The 23658-nt window shown below is 50.4% G+C and overlaps 1 protein-coding gene across 1 annotated transcript in view; it reads left to right on the top strand.

Annotated features, from left to right (window-relative positions):
- The first annotated feature begins 854 nt into the window (after nt 1-854).
- Tmem132b (transmembrane protein 132B) overlaps nt 855-23658 on the top strand; it is a 280169-nt gene continuing 257365 nt past the window's right edge. Inside the window, exon 1 of the mRNA XM_087903622.1 lies at nt 855-1015. Coding sequence (XP_087759748.1) covers nt 955-1015 — 61 coding nt within the window. The 5' untranslated portion in view covers nt 855-954. The remainder of the gene's footprint in view (nt 1016-23658) is intronic.

Below are 23658 nucleotides of genomic sequence, written 5' to 3'. Positions count from 1 at the left end.
GGCTTAGCACACTGTAGACCCCCCAGCACCCTACGAGCGGAGCGCCCGGGGTCTGCCCGGTGCTGGCAGACACTCTTGAAGGCACTCTGACAGCGCCTCATCCGTCACGTGCCCTGTCTGCCCTCAGCCTCGCAATAAGTCCCTCGCAGACGCCTCCTTTTAGAGCCCTCCTGTAGTTGCCTTGCCTTTCGACCTCGGGGACGCCCAACGCTGCGCCTCCAACACACCCTGGGAACCCAGCGCAGACTCAACACGCCCTCTCAGTCCCTACTCTGGTCTCCACAGGCCTCCGCGGCCCTGTGCCCTCCCCGGAGTGAGTGGCACGTCCGGTCGCTTAACCGCTGGGTGGCCGCTTGGTGTTTTGGTCCTTGGGGGGGAGGGGGTAGGGAACCTCCCTGCCTCCCTTTTCTTTATCCTTTTTCCACCCCTGGGCGTGTTCCTCCGCCCTCCTTCTTTTATACCCCATTCCTCTTCTTCCTCCCTTTCCTTCCCTCCCTCCTTCTTCTCCCCCTTCTCCTCCCCTCTCAACTCTTTCCGTTCCCTCTTCTTCTAACCCCATTCCTCCTCCTCCCTCCTCCCTTCCCCTTCTCCCTCCTCCTCCTTTCCTGTCCTCCTCCCTTCTCTTCCCTCCTCCTCCCTCCTGCTCCCTCCTGGCTGCTCCCCTCCTCCTCCTCCCTCCTCCCTTCCCTCCTCCCTTCTCGGCTCGCTCACTCTCGCGCTGGCTAGAGGGGCGGCCGGCAGCTGGCGCTGGCCGAGGCGGCGGCGGGATGGGACGCGCGCTGGGGCGCAGGAGCCGCGGCGCCGGCGGGGGCCGCGCAACTCGGGCCAAGTGCAGGGCGGGCGCGCGCTGAACCCGGGCGCTGTCTGCAGCCGGCAGCCGAGCGCGGAGCCGAGAGGTGCGGGAGGCGGCGGCGCAGGAGCGAGCGGAGCCCCGCGCTGGCTCCCGGGAGGACCATGCGGGCCCCGGCTGCGTCGCTCGGGCTGCTGCTGGCGCTGAGCGCGCTCCGCTGCGCAGGTAACGCGGCCGCGTCCCCTCCCCGACCCCGCGCGCAAAGTTGCTGCCTGGGTCCCAAGTCCCGGGCGGCCGCCGCCTCCTGCTCTTGGCGGGGCTGGGAAGCCCCGGGGCGGCCCAAGCTCCGCGCGCGTCCCCTTTGCCTCCTCTCCAGTCCCAGCTGCCCTTCGCATCCTTCTGGGGCTCCGGGAGCCACAGGCGGGGCTCCCCGGATTCCCATCTTCACCCGGCGGGGCACCCGGGCTCGGGGGTCTGTTGGGGGGGGGAGATGTCGTGGCCCAGCATCCGTGGACCTCTGTCCTGTTGCTTGGACACCTGCGGGGCCTGGAGGTCGTCTTGGCCGGCGTTGTCTGGTTTGTCCGTAGTCCCTCCCGCGCCCGGTTGCCCTCCAGCCTCCCAAAGCCACCCACTCCCCCAAGTGTCTCCCGAAGGCAACCTGGTGACCCCACTGTTCGCCCCCTGGAAGCTCAGGTCGCTCTAGAGCCCTGGCCTGTGGACTGGCAGGACCCGGGAGCGTGGTCCAGTAGCCCCGGGTCGCGCTCGGTGTTCAAAGCCCTTGCCCCGGTATCGGGGATTCGCGCAGCTGTCGCCCAAAGCCCGCGAATGGGGAAGTCAGAATAGTCAGGTATTTGCTGTTTGCAGCCTGGGCTGGAGTTGACTCAGCTCGGCCACCTCGGTGTTGTTACGTGTTGGTTGTAGAGGAAGCTTATCCTAAAATGACAGTACCCCCTCCCCCATTCCAGGCAAGTGGAGACAATCCCAAAGGCTGGGAAGAAGCGACAGTCACGAGCCATGTTCATGTGCGTGCGAGGGCTGTGTTCTTCAGACCTTTAAAACACACGTTTTGAGAGCAGGTAGCTCAAGACTGAGAGCATCCCTTCTCGTTCCGTAAACCAACCAACCGCACAGATACCCAGAATGCAGAAGGAAAAAAAACGCAACCTCAACTTTGCGGCTCTGACTGCCTGGGTGAGGTCGCACTTAGGAGCAAGCTTGGATGCCGACTTTTTTTTTTTTTTTTTTAAATAAGGATGACTGTGCATGGGGAAAAAAGTAAATATTGCCTTCCTCCCCGATGCCCTCAAGTGACCCCAACTATTTACTAAGACTTTCTACTTGGAGAGATAGTGGCTGGTCCTGAGCTTTGGCTGGGCCCGGGAGGATGGCACTAGTCTTAAAGTGGAGGGTTCTTTCTTGGCGTGGTTAATGAGCCGCCGCGAGCTGTTTGGCTCTAGGCAATGATCTCCGGCCTGGAGTGGGCTACTGACGGGGTCCAGGCCGCTTCCTCAGAGCGGAAGCCCTGAGTCGCGTTTGCCAAAGTGCACAGTCCCTCGGACTTGAAAATTGCAGTGTTGTGTCTATTTTCTCTCTCCATGGGGGTCAGCGTTCGCCTGGCTGTGTTCAAGAGCGGATCTGGGCAGCCTTGGAGGAGGAAGCTGCCTGTCTCTTGTCTTGTGCCAGAATGAGTCCCCTCACCCTGTCCAGCCCCACCCAGCCACAGAAGAGCCTGTGCATGACTCTGGGCAGCTTGTGGTGGGAGGGAGGATGTGCCACCCCTGGGAACCCATTCCTGGCCCTTCGATAATACTGTCAGTACAGCCAGCAAGGCAGAGTTTTCCATGCTTGGGGTCCTTGGTCGCCCCTGCCTTCCACCGGTTCCCACCAGGGACATAAAGAGAACACAATTTGCTAAGTCTATATTTAGCTCCAAAGCAAGGGTGATGTTCCTGAAAGAGCTGCCTACACTTGGTTGATTGGGAGTTAACCAGCTTCTTCTAGAACCGGCTGCATTTTCTAAATCATTTCTGGACCAACCTTGGACTGGCTGGGGTCCTGGGGGAGGGGTTTGAGAGAGTTCACCTGTGAGGGGGTTCTCCCATCGCACGCGCGCGCGCTCGTTGTTGCCTGTGCCCCCTTCCTGCGTGGGCAGCTACCCGGGGAAGGAGAGTGGTAGGCGGACTTCTTGGAGCCTCGTGAGGACTGAAGCATAAGGAATTGTACTTGGTTGGAGTCAGCACAAATCCTCCGGCTTAGCGACCAGGGGGCCCCATCATTCAAACCATGTTTGTGCATACTGTGGCTTTGGAAGTTAGTGATGCATTTACAGACCACGTCCCCTGGGGGAAATTGACAAGCCTTGTTTTGTTGACCCTGGATGCTTTTTTTTTTTCCGTGAGGGGGGTTGTCTGTGGAATGGGGTAGGTGGGGTGCATCCCAGCCCCCTCAGAGAGCCTTGCTAGTGATAAGTTTTCCATTGTAGGGACGGCGCTGTTGGCTTGCAAGTCACAGGGCTTAGCCCTGCCTAGTCCCCGTGCAGTGTGGCAAGTGGTCTATTTGTTTCTCATTACACCAGGTCTTGGGAAGGGGTGGCCCTGTGGTGTGGGGAAAGGGGTGGGGTGGGGGGAAATGCTAATTCTGTGGCAGCCTCCGGTGATTTAATGGCATTGGGGACCTTCTCAGAGTAAATCATCTGGTGCCCCTCCTCCCGCCAGTGGCAGGAACCGGGAGGCGTGGGGCTTCCTCAGGAGCTCCGCTTGGGTGACTGGAGCCAACAAAGAGGGCAGCGGTTGCCATGATTCGTAGGACAAAAAGAAGCCCCTCATTTGCTGGCTCCGAGTCTGGGAAGGTGGTCTCAGCCAGTAAAGCCCTTAAGGGTTTCCTTCTCAGAGAGCCCCGAGTTCCGGGTAGCCCTTTCTCTTCTGGGTCTCAGCTGAGAGGGATGGAGAGAGTCCATTTTCCTGCAGGCTTTAGCTCTCGGGCCCCTGGGGCCTGAGATGGGGAGGAGGGGTTTAGGTACCGTCGCAGCTCTCTCAGAGGAAGTGATCCAGAGCAGGAAGGGGCCTCTGAACTAAGCCCCGCCTCAAGGTAGGAGGTTGGGGCCAGGCGATGTGAACTTCATTTAGGCTGGTACTCTGTCCCCTGGCTAAAGCTCTGCCTTCTCAACTCATTGCCCTGGACCTTCAAACCTCACACCTAGCGCTTGGCTGTGAAGGCGTTTTCCACATAAGGAGCCCCAGCAACAACCCTTTGACAACCTGAAAGTAGCCCAAAGTACAACCTGAAAGACAGGGACAGGAGTCAGAGAGTGCAGGTGCTGATGAGAGTCAGCCTCTGTGTGGCAGATTCATGAGCCTCTTCTGCTAGGAGAGCCTGCTCCTCTGCAGGTGGTGAGGGCTTCTGTTTACATTTATGGGTGAAGATATTTACAGGGGAGACTAAGCAACCTAACTTCCATCTGTATGCCTTGGCATGTGCACTCTCCCAAATAATACTTTAAAAAAACAAAGGGCAAATATTGGCAGGTCCATGCACGCACACCTGCCTCCTGATCCTTTGTGGTTTCTTGTTCTTTGCCCCCTCCATTGTGTGTGTGTGTGTGTGTGTGTGTGTGTGTGTGTGTGTATGTGGATGTCAGAGGTCAACATCAGAGGATGTGCGCTGTCATGCTTTTTTGACAGTCTCTTACTGAATCTGGAGTTCACCGACTAGTCTAGGCTGTCTGGCCAGCGAGCCAAAGGGATCCTCCTGTCCTTGAGGTGCTGGGGTTACAGAATGTGCTGCTGCACCTGGCTTTTAGCTGGGTGTCGGGGATTGAACTCGGGTCCTCATGCTTGCCCGTAAGCACTTTATTGACAGCCACCTCCACACCCTCTGGTTCTTCCTTTTGAAGGTGTCCTAGAATTGGTAGTGACATAGGCTGGCTCTGCCTGTGGTCTATCCCAAGCCCTTTCTAGCTGCAGCTTCACTGACTTGCAACAATTACAACAATCATCTTGGGTAGGCACTTCTGCATCACATTTTGCAGATGAGGAAGCTGAGGCTGGGGAGGTGCCGGGTTGGGTGACCACCAGAATCGTGCATAGCAGCATTCGCATCTTAGCTACTGTGCTCTCCATGTGAATGTTGATTTCAGGAGAATGTATTTGCTTTTAATTGATGATGATGATTGGTGTGTGTAGGACCTCAGTTACCACGGTGATGTGAAAGCCAGAGGGTAGCCTGCAAGAGTTGGTTCTCTCCTTCCACCTTCATGTTGGTTCTGGGGATTGAAATCAGGTCGCCAAGTTTGTGCGGTGAGTGCCCTTTACCCACTGAGCCCTCTTTCTGGTCCAGAGTTTTGGGGGCTTTGGTGTTGGTTTGGACCCAGGAACACAGGGTTGTGTCTCTCCCCGAGGGGAATGTTGTGCCTCTCATGAGCTATTCTGCTCGGGAGAAATTTGTCTTTTCTCAAGTCTGCTCAGTGGAAGCTTCTGCTGTTGGCTGCAGAGATACCTGGTATTGGGGAAGACAGAGCAGGTGAGAAGGGCCCACCTATGGAGGTGCTGGCCACCTTTGGGGACATCTGACATGGCAGTCTCTCTCTCTCTCTCTCTCTCTCTCTCTCTTTGCTCGCATGGAGAAGAAAGCCACAGTAAGTGAAATAAGTCAGATTCAGAGAGACAGATATCACATTTTCTCTCATTTGTAGATCCTCGATTTTATAGAGGCACATAAAGTCATACATGCACATGTGGTGTGAACATAGTAGAAGGTCTGTGGGATGAATGGCAATTATGGGAGGGGAGGGGGGAAGGGGAGGGCACGTGAATGTGGCCAAAGTGCAGATGTACTTATCTGAAAATGTCTATGAAAGCCATTACTATTTTCAATGAACATATGCCACCTAAGGAAAAAAAATGAAATTTAAAATACAAAATTGGTGATGGGCATGGTCATGCATATCTTTAAACCCAGCATTCAGGAGGCTGAGGCAGGTGGATCTCCACGAGTTCAAGGTTAGTGTGGTCTACATAGTGAGTTCCAGGCCAGTCAGGGTATAGAGTGAGACCCTGCCTCCTACAACAAAATTGAGAGCCTGGACAGAAAGCTGCATTGGTTAATCTTGGCTTGTAAGCATGAGATCTGAGTGAGTTCTCTAGGACCCACATCAAAAAGCCAGGTGTAGTGAGTGATACATGCTTGTAATCTTAGCTCTGGGGATGTAGACACATCTGTGTGGGGCTCAATGGCCGTTTCAGCCTAGTCTACTTGGTGCATTCCAGGCCTTTCAAAAAAAACAAAAATCGGGGCTGGGGAGATGGCTCAGAGGTTAAGGGCATTGCCTTAACATGGTGGCCACAACCATCTGTAATGGGGTCTGGTGCCCTCTTCTGGCCTGCAGGCATACACACAGACAGAATATTGTATACATAATAAATAAATAAACATTAAAAAATAAATTCTTTAAAAAAACAAAAATCCCAAGGTGGGTTGCACTTGAGAAATGACATCCCAAAACCATCCTGTGGTCACCACTTGCACCTTCAGACGCAATAAACGCCCATACACACATCCCAATGGCCCCTTCCTCTCAACTCGAGCTGTCAGTGTCTCAGTTCAGGTTTGAGATATTAGCAGTAATGGCTTAACCCCTTGGCCTCTCCAAAACTCCATTTCCCCATCTAGAAGCCTGACCCTGAACTACTTTTCTAAAGATCTCATTATGGGTCTGGGGTTCCCCATCAAGCACAAGGCTTGTGATAAAATTTACAGGAGTGAGGCTGTCCCCATAGGCAGAGCTACAGAGAGAAGAGCCACAAGCCATGAAACACCAAACAGCTTTAAAAATGCTGTGTCTTTGGGCTGGAGAGATGATTTATCTGTTAAAACTGAATTTCCAGCTTTTCAGGAGGACCCCAGGGTTCAATTCTCGGCACCCATGTTGGCTGGCTCACAGTTTCCTGTAGCTTCAATTCTAGGGCAACCAATGCCTTTTTCTGACTTCCTCCGACACCTGTGGCATGTGTATGTTTGGGCATGTGTACATGCACATGTAAATAAAAATAAAATATTAAAAGATAATACTGGGTATTGAATATAGCCAAGCCTGGCCTTGAACTTGAGAACTGGGGTTACAGAGTTGCACTACCATGCCCAGCCACCAAGGGGCTCCTTGAAGCTAGACTTCATTGGGGTTCTTGAGCAGCTCTTGGAGTGAGATTGGCTATATCCCAGGTAGGGACCCAGAGGCACGGAGAATGCCAGGGGTGGACAGTATGGCCTGTGTGTGCAGAATGGGGTCTCTTCCTTGAGGCTCCTGACTTCTGCCCTGATGGTACCTCCTTGGTCAGGAGCCTGTTCCATTTCCCTGACCTCGGTCTAGGGGGGCTGTGAGTTTGGGGTGTGTAGCACAGCCTGGATGATGATGGGGAAGCACCAACAGGAGTGTCTGATATGGAGAGACTGGCAGTGGATCTGATGAGACTTCTTGGTAGAAGCAACACTTTCTAAAGACGTTCCTGGGGCTGGAGAGGTGGTGCAGGCGTAGGAGCACTGGATGCTCCTGCGGAGGACCAGGTTCTGTTCCCAGCACCCACATGCTCGTCTGCAACTCCAGCTCCACAGGCACGGGGCACATATGTGGTGCACAGACATATATGCAGGCAAGAGATTTCATGTTTTAAAAAGAGGAAATTCGGGGACTGGAGAGTTGGCTCAGTGGTTAAGGGCACTTGTTGTTGCAAAAAACCTGTTTGATTCCTAGCACCCACATGGAGGCTCACCACCTCCTTGGGAACCAAGCATACATGCTGTGCACAGATGTACATGCAAGCAAAACACTCATACACATTAAGTAAGTAAATAAATAAATAAATCTAATAAGTACATATAATTTCTTCCTTATTTTCTCTATATTTTTATCTATCTATCTATCTATCAATCTATCTATCTATCTATCTATCCGTCTATCAATCATCTATCTATCATCTCTCATGTGTGGTGCTACAGTGCATATGTGGAGGTCAGAGGTCAACTTGCCAGAGCTGGTTCTTTCCTTCTACCATGTGGGTCCCTGGGATTGAACTGGCTTTGCATTAAGTTCTTTTAGCCATCTTACTAGCCCTGTTCTCTCTCTTTCTGTGAGAATTTTTACTCCGTTATTGATCTATTTAAATTTAATTTGCTTTTTGGCTGTTGCAAACATGAATTTAGGCAGGCAATATATGTGTTTTTTTAAACCTGAGACCTAAATTACCAAAAAGAACCAGCTCTGGAGAAGGTTTCCAGGCAGAGGAATGGGACCCTGGCATCTCGCTGCAGAGCGTCTGGAACACAAAGACTCTGGATGCTGTGTCCCTCACGTGCTCACTCAGTGCTCACTCGCTCCTCATCCAACAATCACACATTCATCATCACTGGGCATCTGGAATGCCACAGGGGACACAAGGATGGCTTCAGTCTCATGGGAGGGGCCGTCACTCTCAGCTGGTAGGCAACCAAATGAGGGAGAGATAAATACCTGCTTGGTGGCCCAGGGAGAGGCAAGGTTGGGGGCACTTGGGTTCTCATCCAGCGCTTGATTCTGCTTCTCCCACACAGGACTTGGTGTATGCTCCCTGCCTGGGGAGAGGGAGAAAAGCCCCATCCTTTCTATTTAATTCCAATGCCTTCTCTTTGTGCAGCTACCTGGCTCTGCCTTTGGGGTGCTTGAGCCGAACTCCTTCCCCGATGCCAGGCTCCTTGGCTGATGTTCGCCCTCCTTCTCTCCATGCTCTGGGCCCAAAAATAGTTACATAAGAAATCGATGGGGTCTAATCGGGCTCACCAAGGTTTATGACTGAGGGTGATTGATTGTGAGCCTCCCTCTGAGCCTGGAGTCTCATAGCTTTAGTTTGAATTAACCCACTGAGCACACACTCTGGTGACTGGTCCAGTTTCCTGAACTGGGGAAGAGCGGCTGTGAGCATTACTCCTCAGGGTCAGCTCTGGCCTCCTGTCCTCCAGCTGGGGGTCCTTGTGTGCCATCCTCTGTGGGTACCCCTGGGGTTGCTAAGGAGCCAACTCGCTGGGAATGTGGGGATGTTCCTAGTTTCTGCGGGCCACCTGTGGGTGGCCATATGACCTGCAGACCTTACCTCTTCGCTGCTCTCATTTAAGGACCAGGTGCTGTCAGGTTTTGGGGTTTCCATAAGAAACATCAGGATCTCAAGTCCAGCATGGCAACTCACGGTTGTAATCCCAGTGTGCAGGGGTGCAGAGGCAGGAGGATTACTGCAACTTCAAGCTGAGCCTGGACAACATAGTTCCAGAATAATCTGTGCTACATAGTAAGATCCTGACATGCACACACACATGCGCACACACACACACACACACACACACACACACACACACAGATACACAATACAGTGATTGGGAAGTGTGGGTAGTGTCCAACTGCACTGAGACTCAGTTTCTCTATCTATAAAGTGGGCTGCTGCCAACCTTCTTCCTCACAACCTGCTTCCAATTTACCTCACCTTTTGTGCACACTCTTGTGAATTCTGAGACATTTTTATTGCACTTTCCTGAGCCTAGTGACAATAGTAACAGGCTGAGGTCCCTGACCTAGGGTGTGACATGAAGGCAGCAAGCATTAAACCATGATAGTTGGGAACATGGCTTCATCATGGGAGACTCTGCAGACAAGGGTGCCAGGAGAGGATGGCTTATCTTTAATGGGTTTGAACTGTGGCATTTGAGACAAGGCCTGAAGAGGAGAGGGGAGGTGGTTAGGTGGGGTGTTAGTCAGGGTTCCCTAGAGTAGCAGAATGAATGTCTGTGTATGCATCTGTCTGTCTGTCTATCTATCTATCTATCTATCTATCTATCTATCTATCTATCTTTCTATCTATCTAGGAGATCTATTGCAATGACTTACAGGCCACAGTCCAGCTAATCCAACAATGACTGACTGTGAATGGAAAGTCCAAGGATCCACAAGGCTGGATGTCTCAGTTGGTTTTAAGTATACACTGAGATCCCCAAGAAGTAGGCTCCACTGCCAGTGAAGTAATGGCTATACCAGCCGGGTGAAGGCAAACCGGCAAAGAACAAAAGTGTTGGCGTACAAAGGAGTTCCATCATAGCCTGGAATGCAGTATAACAAAGGTTTATTTATTTGGGGATAAACTCACAATAAGGGTAGAGAATCCTCAGTTCTCTGCATGCGCTGGGAACTGGAACTGAATCCAGCAATCAAGAGGGCTGCACACGCTTTTCATCTGTGTTTATAGTGCATGAGATCACACCCTAAGTGGGCCAGTATCTTAGAAGCTATTGGCTGAAGGGTTCCCACGGAACAAAAGCTTCCCTTTTCCATGTCTTTATGTAGGCTTCCAGAAGGTGTGACCCAGATTAAAGTGTGTGTCTTCATACCTCAAAGGTCTGGATTAGGAGTCAATTCACCCACTTCAAACGAAGCAAAAGTCTCTCACAGGAGTGCCCTCCATTTCTGGATTATAGTTCATTCCCGATGTAGTCAAGTTGACAACCAAGAATAGCCCTCACAGTGGGCAGCATGGAGAAAAGTGTCTAAAGGAACAACAGATATAGAGCTCCAAGGTGGGAATGTGCTTCGCAGGGACAAAGAGCAGAAAGGAAGGCGGCGAGGTTTGTCTGAGTGAGGAAGGATGAGAGTGGGGAATGAGGGCTCTCGAAATGATTCAGTGGGTAAGGGCGCTTGCCCCCAAACCGGACACCTGTGTTTGAGCCTTAGAATCCACATGAGGGGAAGAAAGAACAGAGTCCTACAAAGTGACCTCTGACCCCCACACATGTACCATGGCACATGTGTGCACATATACACATGCACACACTACTGCAAAAATAAATAAATGTTAAAAAAAAGAATGGGGGGGCTGGAGAGATGGCTCAGTGGTTAAGAGCATTACCTGCTCTTCCAAAGGTCCTGAGTTCAATTCCTGGCAACCACATGGTGGCTCACAACCATCTGTAATGAGGTCTGGTGCCCTCTTCTGGTCTGCAGGCATATACACAGACAGACTATTGTATACATAATATGTATGTATATATATATATATATATATTTTTTTTTAAAAAGAATGGGAAAGGAGGCCAAGGAGGTGACGGCTCAGAGGCCCCTGGTGGTGAGCGACATTGGCAGGTATGAGAAGGATGGACACAGGAGGCCCTGCTGGCTACTGCAATAGTCCAGGCAAATGACGGTGAAGTCTTACTGGGAGCTTACTGCAGCTGTTGAGACTTGGGCACAGTTTGAAAATTGGTCCTGGGATTTACTGATAAGATTTCTTCAATAAATATTTCCATGGGGGGGCTGGGGGAGAGGCTCAGTTGGCAAAGGGCTTCTCTTTCAAACGTGAGGACTTGAGTTTGAGGGTTTATGTTAAAACAAACAAACAAACAAACTGGGCATACTGATGTGCACTTGGAATCCCAGAACTTGGGGAGCAGAGACCAGGCCAGTGTGACACCTTGTCCCCAAAACGAGGTAGATGACACTTGAGGAATGACACCTGAGGCTACTAGCCTCTGGCACTACAGGCATGTGCACGTGCACCTACATACACCTGTGCAAATATGTTTCCTGTGTTCTGACTGTGCGTGCATGTCAGTGCAGGTGGAACTAGGGCCACATCGATGTGTGTGAAATGACAGACTCTGCAGAGAATCTGACCTGTGAGTCAGGTTCTTACTATTTTAGATATCCCCAGAGCCATGCAGAGAAGGTTTTGTGTGTGAAGCCAAATCAGGGGCTGGCGAGGTGGCTCAGTGGTTAAGAGTACTTGCCGCTCTTACAGAGGACCTGAGTTTGATTCCTAGCACTCATGTCCTATGGCTTTTACCTGCCTGTAACTTCAGTTCCAGGGGAATTGACACCCTCTGCTGGCCTCCGCTGGTACCTGCACTCACATGGTACACACACACACAACTAAGCCAGGTGTTTTGTGCACACCTGCAATCTCAGCACTCTGGAGGTAGAGGCAGGAGGATCAGGAGTTCAAGGTTATTTTCAGCTATATAGTAAGTTCCAGGCTAGTCTGGGCTATATGAGACCCAGTCTCAAAAAAAGCAAACCAGCAACCAATAAACAGAAACAACCCTCAGCAAAGACCGGCAAGGAGGGTAAAGTCAAGGGGGTTCATGAGATAGGACACACACAATGCTGGCTCTTAATAAATGTGAGCAACTCTGAATAAGATCCTGGTGATAGTTGAGGAGATCCAGGCTCAGCTCCTCTCTTAACACCCTCCTCCCCCCCACACACCAGAGCAAGCTGGTATAAGGTTCAGTTTGGTTCTTAACTGGGATCTGGCAGATTCTGCTCGTGTAGTGGGTGTGACTATTTTGGCACCATGCTGAGGTCTAACTGATATGGGTTCTCAGGCCACTGAGTAGCTGCATAGACAAAAGGTGTTGTGCCAATGAAATTCTGTTTTTCCAGTAATTTCCATGACACTCTAGAGATGTGTAAAGCCATTCACCCAACCCTCTGCTGGCCTTGGCTCTTTAAATATGCTCTTTAAATCAGGCATGTCAACTGATAACACAGCTTAACAGGTGGGGGTGCTTGCCACCAAGCCTGATAACCTCCATTCAACCCTCAGAGCCAGAGGAGGAAGAGGAGAATTGAGTCCCAAAAGTTGTTTTCTGACCTCTACATATGTAGCATGAAACTCATACCCAGCAAATAAATGATAAATTAAAAATAAATTAAAGCAGGCATTAGCACACAGTGGCCTCATGGACTGTTATTGGCCCTACACTTGCTGTTTGTAAATAAAGTTTTATTGGGACTTGACCCTCCCTACTTGTTTATGGGCCGTTTCAGTACCGTGGGAGTCCAGTAGTTGTGATGGGGTAGTATGAATGGTAGTAAACCACCTATTCTCTGTCCTTCCTAAAGATGCAGTTTGCCTCACATAGTCAAGCAGGGCATTTTCTCTGTGTTCAGGGGCACTTCCACTGTGGAGAACAAGGGACCCTTTCTAATGTCAAAGAAATCATCCAGCTCTGGAGTGAGGACAATGGCTGCTTTGGTGTGTCCTGGTGGAAAAAGAACAACATATTGATCGAAAGTGGCTGTCAATTCAGCAGCCTTTGAAGGCGGGTCTGGTAATTACAGTAGCATTTATGTAACGTTTTAAAAATAGTAGCACATGTGTAGGCTAGCTATTTTTTCCTCTGCAGGCACAGCCTGATGGCTCACAGCTCAGAAGACCCCCTCACCGGGCTGCTGCTGCTGCACAAGCCCTGATACAGAGACTCCTATCTTCATGTCTCTTCTCTGACCCCGTGTTTGTCTATTTCTTACAGGATCGTTTCAAAGACATGCATGCCTATAATATCTGAAAATGTCAACGCTGAGATTTAGGTATACTCCCAGAGATGGCACAACAAATACACAGAAGCATGTCACCACTGCAGTCTGGACTCCATAAAACCTGCGATGTTCCGTTCCCCATTCGTGGGATATATGAACCATGGTGAAAGTGGTTCAGGTGTGGATGGATCCAGCTGCCTGATACCGTCCTAATGGTTGCTTTCTCTTTCTCCCCCCACCCCTTTTATGTTCTCTTTCCATCTTTTTGCCAATCTAATTCAAACCTAGGCTTGCTCTCCCTGATGACAGGGAGGGCCACAGCCAGCTCTTTCCTGTCCTGGCACCAGTAAGAGGTCAACCGTCTTTTTCTGAGCCAGCTCAGCGTGAACCCCAGGGCTGCTTTGGTCTGGACTAACTTGGGCCCTCTTCTGACCCAGGTATCAGAGACTGTGCAGGCAGACATGGTGCTGAAGGAGCTGAAAATTCCACATCTTGATCTGAAGGCAACAGGAAGTGGACTGAGATACTGGGCATAGCTTGAGCATATATGAGACCTCCCTCAAAGCCCACTTCCATAGTGACACACTTCCTCCAACAAGGCCACACCTCCTAATAGTGCCACTCTCTATGAGCTTAAGGGGGTCATTGCAGTTACAATCAAACTACCACATAGAATCCACAGAAAGTTGGGAAAATGGGGCTGGAGAGATGGCTCAGTGGTTAAGGGCATTTGCTGTTGTTCCAGAGGACCTGAGTTTGGTTACGAGCACCTACAACAGGTGGCTCACACTTCATAACTCAAACTCCAGGGGTTCTCACACCCTTCTGACCTCTTGACCCTTGCACACATCTGTACACACACACATAGTGGTATTTTATTTGTGTCTTAACAAATAAAACTTTCCTGAAGATCAGAGAAGCAAAGCAGCCAGCCACTATTAGACTCAAATGAGCATGAAGAAAACACTTCAACCAGCTCACACTATGACTGTTTGGTTCCCACAGCTGGGCAGGGTCTTGGGGTGTCTTCAGCATCAGACTCTCCAGGTACCATCAGGCTTTGGGGCTCCTTTGAGAGGTGGGTAAGAGAGGATCAGCTTCTTGGCTCCTTGTCTGCATCTTGTCTGCTGGGGCTCCCATGCCCAGAGCCTCATTTCTTGAAAATGGTGGCTTCACCATCCTCGACCCTTTGCACTTGCTAGTCAGTGACTGGGGCTGGGGACACGGCTGTCAGTCAAGTCCTTGCTGTGCGAGCATGAGGACCTACCTGAGTTTGATCCTCAGGATCCCTGTAAGAAGCTGGTGTGGGGGCGTGTGCTTGTAACCCCCAGTGCTGGGGAGGTAGAGACAGGAGCCTCTCCAGCCTCCCAAATCAGTGAGAGACCCTGTCTAAACAAAACCAAACCACGGTGGGGAGGTCCTAGGGAGTAACAGGTTGAGATTTTGCCCTTCCCTGTGCCCCTAGCCATCTTTCTAGCCCTAAGTCCTACTTTTTTTTCCCCTTGACTCACTTTGAGCTTTTCCATTGAAATCAGGAAGTCTTGACAAGTATCAGGTAAAGCTTCTCAGATGGCCTTGCCTCCCGGTGGCCTTGGCCTCTCCTCCTGACCCCAGCTGTGGCATTAGGTGCTCGACTGAGAGCCAGTCTTGCTAATGCGCCAGCCGGACCTGAGCCCACGGCGGGCAAGATTGTGTGTGGATATGTGTCTAGCCCATTCCCCTTGCCCATTCCCCCTCCTTGAAGACTATCAGGTGAAGTAGATGCCACCTGCCAGTGATGACTGACGTAAGCGACTCCTTTGTGCCCCTTCCCTCCCTGTCAATCAAAAATGCTTCTTAAGTGCTCTGTCTCCTGCACCTGTCTGGTTGGCACTGAATGTCAGAGATGAGAATGTTATTGATGTTTCTACCTCGAGGCTCATGGGAACTCCACCAGGCGGGTGAAAGTCACAGAGGCCCTCTTGTTTATTTATTTATTTGGAGACAGGGCCTTAACTGGGTAAGCTCCGGCTTGCTTTGAACCGGAAATATTCCTGCTTTAGCTTGCCTGGTGCTGGGGCATCTGGCATGATGTGGGAAATTTATTTATTTATTTATCGAGACAGAATTTCTCTGTGTAGCCCTGGCTGTCCCGAAACTCCCTCTGCAGACCAGGCTGGTCTTGAACTCAAGAGATCCACCTGCCTCTGCCTCCTGAGTGCTGGGATTAAAGGCGTGTGCCACCACCGCCTGGATGATTTGGGTGGGTCTTAAAAAAACTAAAAAGAAATTTAAGAGTGTTTCCAGGGTCCTTAAGAACCTCTAGGTTTCACCCATTTTTACATTTGAAAAGTTAATCAGTTTATTTAAAATGAATGGGTGTTGGGCTGGAGAGATGGTTCAGCTGTTAAAGGCTAGGCTCACAATCAAAATATAAAATGAATGGGTATTTTGCTGGCATGTATTTATGTTCGTCATGTGTGTGCATTGCCCATGGAGGCCACAAAAGGGCATTGGACCCTGGAGAACTGGAGTTACAGATTGTTGTGAGCCATCATATACATGCTGGGAATTGAACACAGGTTCTCTGGAAGAACAGCCAGTGCTCTTAACTGCTGAGCCCTCTCTCCAGCCCTTGGATGTCTCATTTTAGATTTGATGTCTTTATACTTCCCAGCCAGGGGCAGAGCCATTGCTGACCCCAGCATGTTCATTTTCAACGACAGGATTTTGTAGTCGGTTTTTAGGGTCAGTAGGAGGTCCTTGCAGGATTTATGTTGCCTGTGGGCACAGATAAGTAGAAAACATCATGTTTTCTTCACGAGTCACGAATATGTGCTGTACAGTGGGACTTACTCGTTTTCCACCTGCCCTTTGTACCAGCGTTTCTGTCAACAGACGCTGGATCTGTACCAGGCTGGGGTCAATGACAAGATTTTAATTACTAGTAAGTAAAGAAAACCTTCCTGGCCACTAGGATGAGACCTGAAGGCTGCAAGTTCAAGTGTAGCCTAGGTAACTCATGGAGACCGATGACTCAAGATGAAAAGAAAAGGAAGGCTGTAGCTCAGCGACAGAGAACTTGCTTGCCGGGCAGGGGGGCCTGGGTTCCATGCGCAGCCCTGAAAAATAATAAAGGGAACACGAGGAGTCAATGGCAAGACACTACCCCTTTTAGAGTGGCGTGGAGCCCTCAGGGTGACGGCTTCACTGAACTCTCTCCACAGAGGAGGACTGTGGGGGCTGACTGTCTCATTCCACCCCTAAAGCAATCACAATTCAACCGGAGGGCTTACAGGAGGCGTGGCTCCGAGGGGGCGTGGCTCCGAGAGGGCAGTGCTCAGGGAAGGTGTGGCTGGCGACTGCTTGGCTCAGGGAGGTCTGGTAAACAGTGGGGTGGCTGGGAATCCTGATCCTTCCTCTGTTTCTTTGAGGAGTCTCTTTGTGGCCTAGCTGTGATCCACCTTCCCACACAGAAGCCGGCTGGGTGTGGCATTTCATCTCCTGTCTCATGCTCCCGAGAGCTCAGCCAGTTCTGGAGAGCCACCAGCTTCGGTTTCAGTGGTCTTGTGTTCTCGGTTCTCAGACAAACCCTCCCATTTTTCCTCATTCACGCTTGCTCCCCAGGGCTTCATTCTGAGCTGTTAGCATTCCAAGGTGGCAGCAGCAGCCTTCATCAATGCGAGAAACTTGAATTAGAATATGAATTTCACCTGGGGCCTGGGCTCATTGTTTCTGAGCTGAGCGCACATTTACCAGCGGGAGGTGAGTCGCGCTCTGTCTCGTCTCAGCCGCCTGGCAGGCACCTGGGGGGAGGGTGGGAGGTTCTGAAGCCCCAGCGAACGGCCTGGCTCTCTGTGGGTGTCCTAAGTCCTGACGCCTTGCGGGGAGGGAACCTTTGCCAACCTTTGCTCTGGAGTTGGGAAGTGGTATCTCAAGACCAGCACCGTCCAGGGGCATCAGGCAGCTGGCCAACCCAGGGCTTTAATCATTTCTGAGCCAAGATTTAATGTGAAAATCCAGAATTTTTGATTTTCTCTCGAGAGGAGCAGGCAGCAGCACTGAGTTCTTCCTATATGGCTGTTGTCTGTGAGACTGGAGATTGCCCCTCTGGTACACTCTCTGCTTCACGCAATGGAAGTGCACACCCCTGGATGTGCGCACTCATGCATGCCCGCAGTCGCACACTATTTTTCCTCCCCAAGATGCTTTCTGGTCAGGGTGTTTTATTACAGCAACAGAAATTGCAACTTGGCCACAGGATCTCCATCACTTGTCAAGATTGGCCTTGAACTCACTCTGCATCCTCAGGGCTGCAGCATGGGCTCCATGACCATACGTAATAGCAATATGTACAACAACACAGCACCGAGTGTAAGAAGCTGGCCACATAGTCACACTGTGTAAGCCGATGCCATAGTCACCTCCCCTTTAAGGTGTCCTGGGGGGTCCTCCTCTTCAGGGCTGCATCGTATTCCATTGCATATTAGGGACTTGGATGTTCTGAACCTGTGAAGCTCTCGGAAACACCCCACTCTGAGGTGACTTTGAGGTGGTATTGAGGGGAAGGGGAGTCCCCATCTGTGGCCCTGTGGTTGTGGACAGGGATCCCTTCCGGGTCTTAAGAGGAGCTTTGTCTCTACGTCTGGAGCTTCTCTGATTCCACACTGACCCTCCTCCCCCAGGTTTAGGGGACCTTCTTTCTAAATTAATTCAGGCTGGAAGAGGGGTGTTGTAGCTGGGTTCCCTTCATGTGCTAAGTTCAACCAAACTGTACAAAGCAAATGTTTGCACAGTAGAGTAGATTGGGGGTTGGGGTTTGGAAGGAGAGTCGTGAGTGGTTGAGAGAGTTTGGGGGTCAATGACAGGGAAAGGAGGAGGCTGAAGATGATCAATATGAGGGTGTCTACAAGCCAGGACAGTACAGAGAGGTTTGCAGAGAGAGCTCAGAGCAGAGGGGGCTGTTCCAGGGGTGGTGCTGTGCTGCTGCAGGGTCCCTTCCTGTCCCTTCTGCTGTGGGACTCAAGGAGAGGTGGGATGCACCAGGGTCTGACAGTGCGGTGGGAAGGGCAGCATTCATTCTATCCTCACTGTGTCCCTTCACTAGGATCACCGTGTGGTTATGCTTGTGACCTTGGAGACACTCAATCCTTGTCTCTAGGACTCAGCTGCCATTGTCCCAGAGCAGAGTGTCTCAGCTACTCAGCAGGCTGCTCTGTGGACCTTGTCTTTGTGCCCTGGATGTAAATAGTGATCTCATTAAAAATAACACAATTGCTGGTTCTTCAAGAATACACTGTCTCCCTGTGGAAAGCGAAGGTGGTCCTCCACAGCGCTCTATAGGTGACAATGGGTACCTGAAAGTGTGCTTCTGCCTTTGTTCTGGACTCATCCCTAGTTGTCTCCTCAACTGGCCATTCATTCATTCATTCAGTTAATTCTCACTCACGTACTCACTCACTTTGATTAGTCTTCAGGGAAATGAGTCAGGAATCATTTTCAGGGCCAGGATAGGGGTGGGGGCTGTCCCCGGAGATGTGGTCACTACAGTTGGGAGCTGGTGGAGGCATGGTCAGTCCTTCCATGTACATGGTGTATGCATCAGACTGTGATTCTGGCTTACCAAACTAAAGGTTACCTGTACCCCTGCACCTCGTAGAAGTTGCCAGGACACCCCAGCTTGTAACATAGGCACCCCTTGCCACTGTGATGAGGTGGGATGGGCTGGCTTCTATCGGGAAGAGCTCTTGCTGAACTGTAATGAGGAGCATAGGGTGTTGGATCAGCTCCAACAAAATCACGGTGACAGATTGGAATGTCAAAGCCGGACCATCAGTCAACAGATACCAGACACCTGGAGGTCAGCGGCGAGGTGGACAGAGGGCCAGCCACCAGTAAGCCTCAGTCTCTGGTTCAGTGGGGATCTATCTGAGCCTCAGTTTCCCTATGTAAAAAGCGGGCTGTCAGTATTTAAGTTTTGAGCCTTTCTGGGCCCTGCAACCTGATGGGTGTGACCCTCTTAGAGCTGTTTCTCAGTGGTAGCCGCTTCCCTCATGTGCAGGAGGCCCTGGTTCTGTCCCCAGTCCTGTCCTCTTCAGTCTAGATCCAGTTCTTTCTATGTCACAGCTCTGGGCAGGATCTTTCAAATTGGATGCATCAGCTCCTAGGACTCAGCATCCTGCTGAGACAGCCTTGCCCCTTGTAGCCGCTGTCGCAGAGGCCTGTGGACAGCCTATACTGTCAGATAAGGGTGGCGGCAGCCACAGTGAACAGGGTCAATGTGCTTGCGTGCATGGGGCTCTCGGGGTTCCTGTGAAGTTGACAATGGCAGATTCCTCCTGGGAGGGGGCACCGGTGGGAGGTGACTTAACGTCCCCTGTACTTTGAAAAAAAAAATCTTTGTTCTGTGTGCATTTGTTATTTAAAATTTTTTTTTTTTGGTGAGTGACGGCAGGGTCTTCCTCTGTAGTCTTGGCTGTCCTGGAACTCACTGTGCAGACCAGGTTGACTTCAGACTCACAGAGATCTGCCTGTGCCTCCTGAGTGCTGGGATTAAAGGCATGTACCACCATGCCTGGCACATTTGTTATTTAAATAACTGAAAAATACTGTAGAAGGGAAAAAGGCCACTCCCCATTCTCCTCCTCAACAAGGGGTGAAGGAAAAAAAAGGCCTATTTTAGCGTTTTGTATAGATTCCACCACTTGGTCCGTCCATGGAACTTTTAGAACCATTTCCTTTCTGGAGGACCCATGCCATTTGCTAAATGATATCTCAGTTTCGCGTGCAGAAATGAAATCTAAACATCTCAAACGCCCACAGCCTGGCATTCAGGGTGGGGGAGAGGGAGGTGTCACCCGGTCCATCTCCCTCACTGTCAGCTGGTCCCTCTCCCTCACTGTCAACTGTGACTCAGGTTTGGTCTTGGACCAAGACTATGACTATAAAACCACAGAAAGGTCAGTGTGAGCTGTTCCAAGGCTGTTGGTGAAGCTGGAGGAATCCATATGCTTCCTAATCCGTACCCGAGAAGGGATCGGAGTGGGGGGGTGTTGTTGCATCTTGAAAAGCTGGCATCTTTTTTTTTCTTCTTTTAAATTTAGAATTAGCCAGTAATGTCATGCCTAGGTTTGTAGGCCTAAACAAAAACCTATTCACAAATGCTCACAACAGGTTTGTTTACGGTAGGTAGCCAAAAGATGGGGACACCCCTGATGGCTACCCATTGGCAAGTAGATAAAAAATATGGTTTGTCTAGATGGTGGCATATAATGTGGTGCTGAAAGGGAAGAGTGCTGGCAAGCTGCATGATGGGTGACCTCCCCCCACCCCCGCACAGAGCCATAGACTCAGAAAAAGCTGAGACCCTGGGGCCTCTGGGGGCCTTGGAGCATGGAAGTCACTCTGTTGGGGAGCCCGTGAAGATGCCCCTTGGGACAGTTGCATAGATAGACTGACGTATCTAGGGACGTTGGTTTACTGTGACCAAATACATATGATGTAGGCAATTTAAGGTAGAATACACTTCAGAGATTTCTGTCCATATTGGGGTGTTCAGGTGGGGTGAGCCACACCAGAAATGTATGCAAGCAATTGATTGTCAGTTCAGTCCTAGCAGCCAAAGCGGCTAAGAAAATAAATCCAGGCTTTTCATAGGTTCAGGACCTCCTGTAGCAACATGGGGACTCCCCACAATCTGAATATTACCAGAATTGCTTCTGGGACATGGCCTTGGGTCCTTGGGCCTTCTGGCATTCAAAGCATCACAACATAAAAAACTCATAGGTTATTTAACATCGATATTATTTCCTGCTCAACGTTCTCAGCCTGGGAGAGCTGGGGTCAGTACAGCCGTTCAGGGATGGCTTGTTACTACTGTAGGGTGCTTCTGTCAGCTGGTGTCTACAGCATTCCTTTGTGCCCCACCCACCCCCCCCCCCCAGGATGTTAGGATCTGCAAACATTCACGCAGGGCCCTGTGAGAGCTCTCAGGTCAAGGACAGAGCTACCACTGGTCCTCACTCTTCCTTCTAATCAACAGTCCACCCCAGCTGGAAGGATCTGGGCAGGAACCGCAGATTCAGTAGAACTGTCAGCTCAGGGCAGACCAGAAAGCAGACACTGAGTGTGGTGAGAAATGGAGGCCGGCAGGAAGGGATTGGTGAGAATGGCCGGAACCACAGCAAACCCACAGATGCAGGAGGGGTGTCAGGGCCGGAGCTGTTGGTGCTTGAAGGACGGGGAATCGACCTGCTGCCCCCTTAATGGACGGTCTAAAATAGAACAATGTGGATATTGCAGAATTCACGGCGACCTTGAGAAGACTGAAAGCTGCTGAGATGGTTAAGGAAAAACCTGTGCCCTGCCAATTACCTTCCAAAGGTCCAAGGGGGAGAGCAGGGCATCGCATCCTGGTGGAAGGGATTTTGCTGGTGGATTAAATGACCCCCCCAATGTTAAACTCTTGCAGCAGTTCCAATAAACCTCAGATTGTGGGGAACCCCCTCCCCTGAACTGCTGTATTGAGTTCCTGTACTTATTTAAAGCCTGGATTTGGGGAGTATTTCCTTTGTCTCTTTGCTGCCAGGAAGCCTAGAGCTGAATTTACAGTCTCTCACGATGTATTTTGTGACTTACCCTACACTGTGTTAATTCTTCAATTCTCCCTCATTTTCTTCCTACTCTGTGTGTTTTAGTCACATTAGATAATGTGACTTATTTCTGATGAGGTTAGAGTTTTCCATACTTGTCAAACAGCAAACCACAGACTTATTTGTTCAATTTTGGTCTTTTTTTTAAAATTTTATTTATTTTATGTACATTGGTGTTTCCCCTGCATGCATGTCTGTGTGAGGCTGCCAGATTTTAGAGTTACAGACAGTTGTTAACTGCCATGTGGCTGCTGGGAATTGAACCTGGGACCTATGGAAGAGCAGTCAGTGTTCCTAACCGCTGTACCATCTCTCCAGCCCCCAATTTTTGCCTTTTAAAGATGGAGTCTTAGCAGTCTTTTGGGTTTTGGTGGTGTAGACATTGTGTAAATCTTCTTAAAGCACACGGTTCAGTGGTGTTTGAGATGCTGAGTGTGGTGCAGCCTTCACCGCTGAACAGTTCCAGAACATTCTCACTACTGCAAATTAAAACTGTATTCATTAACACTCAGTCTTGCCAGTATGGTGGCATACACCATTAATCCCAGCACTGGGGTAGGGGCAGAGGCAGGTGGATCTCTGAGGTTGATGCCAGTCTGGTCCAAAGAGAGAGTTCCAGGACAACCAGGACTACACAGAGAAACTTTGTCTCAAAAACAAGCAAACAAATAAAAAACAAACAAACAAAAACCCCAAAACATACAAACAAACAAAAACCCAAACCAAAAAAACTCCCACTCACTCTTATCTATCCTCCCAGCCCTTAGCAACCAGGAATCCGCCTTCTGCATTTATGATTTCGGCTTTTCAAGGAAACAAAACCATCTAATACTTTCCTTGTATTTGGGGCCTTTCATTGAACCACATCATAGTATGTGCCAGCTATTAGCACTGGTCCCCTGTTCATAGCTGAGTAATATTCCACTGTATGGGCATACCATATGATATTAACCCCTTTGTCTATTGAATGCAGATGCTTGGGCTCATGAACATTTGGATTGTTTTCACTTGTGGCTCTTGTGAAAAATGTTTCTGTGAATATCTTTTTGTTTTAGAAATGTTTTTAAAGAGGTAAATTTATCCATTGTGTGCATATGATGTGTGTGTGTGTGTGTGTGTGTGTGTGTGTGTGTGTGTGTGATTGAAATCAGGCTGTCAGGTTTGTTGACACGCACCTTTACCTTCTGGGACTTCTCATGGCCCTGCTATGAACAGATGATTCACTTTAGTGCTTCGCAGATCTTCACTTCCTCTCTTGGGATTAGCGCTGGACTGTTGTGGCCTATAGTGATTTCAGCCACTTGTGAATAGTTGTGACTTCTTTAGGGTTCAATCAGTTTACTGACCATAAGGATGCCCAGGGCCAGAACTCTCCCAGCCATGGCTGTGGTTGTATTGAGCACTGCCCTTTTCCTAGGTGCTTGGCTGTCTTGTCAGAGGTGGGACCCAAGGCTCAGTGGTACCCTGTGCCATCCTTTTTCCTTCCTGTCTCATTTTCCCCCACCCCATCATTACTGGGATCACCTCCCAGTTTAATCACCCACCATCAAATTCCCCTCTGAGAAGTTTCTGGGGTACCCAAGAAGACAGCAGGAGCAGTGGTCCCCTATGATGGACTCAGCATCAGTGTCTGACCTCCACAGAGCCATTGACCTGGGAACCCTCTCCCTGGTCTTGGTCTCTGAGCCTCAGAAAGTGGAGTGAAAGCTTTGCTGGGGTTGGATTGGCTGGGTCTTTCTCAGACTCAGCTGGCTGATCTGCTGTCTGCATTAGCACTGCGGGACCCAGGGACTGTATGTGGATGGTTGTGGATGCTTACCTGCCTATGAAGTCACCGGGGTCTATCAGAAATGGCAGGAAGAGCTGCAGCAAATCTTAAGCTTTGGAGGGAATCTTCTGTGGCCCGCAGATGA

Source organism: Myodes glareolus, chromosome 2, assembly GCF_982192425.1.
Source record: "Myodes glareolus chromosome 2, mMyoGla1.1, whole genome shotgun sequence".
Classification (NCBI taxonomy): domain Eukaryota; kingdom Metazoa; phylum Chordata; class Mammalia; order Rodentia; family Cricetidae; genus Myodes; species Myodes glareolus.
Note: the sequence above shows the minus strand (reverse complement) of the source record. Positions and strands in the feature narration are given on the sequence as shown.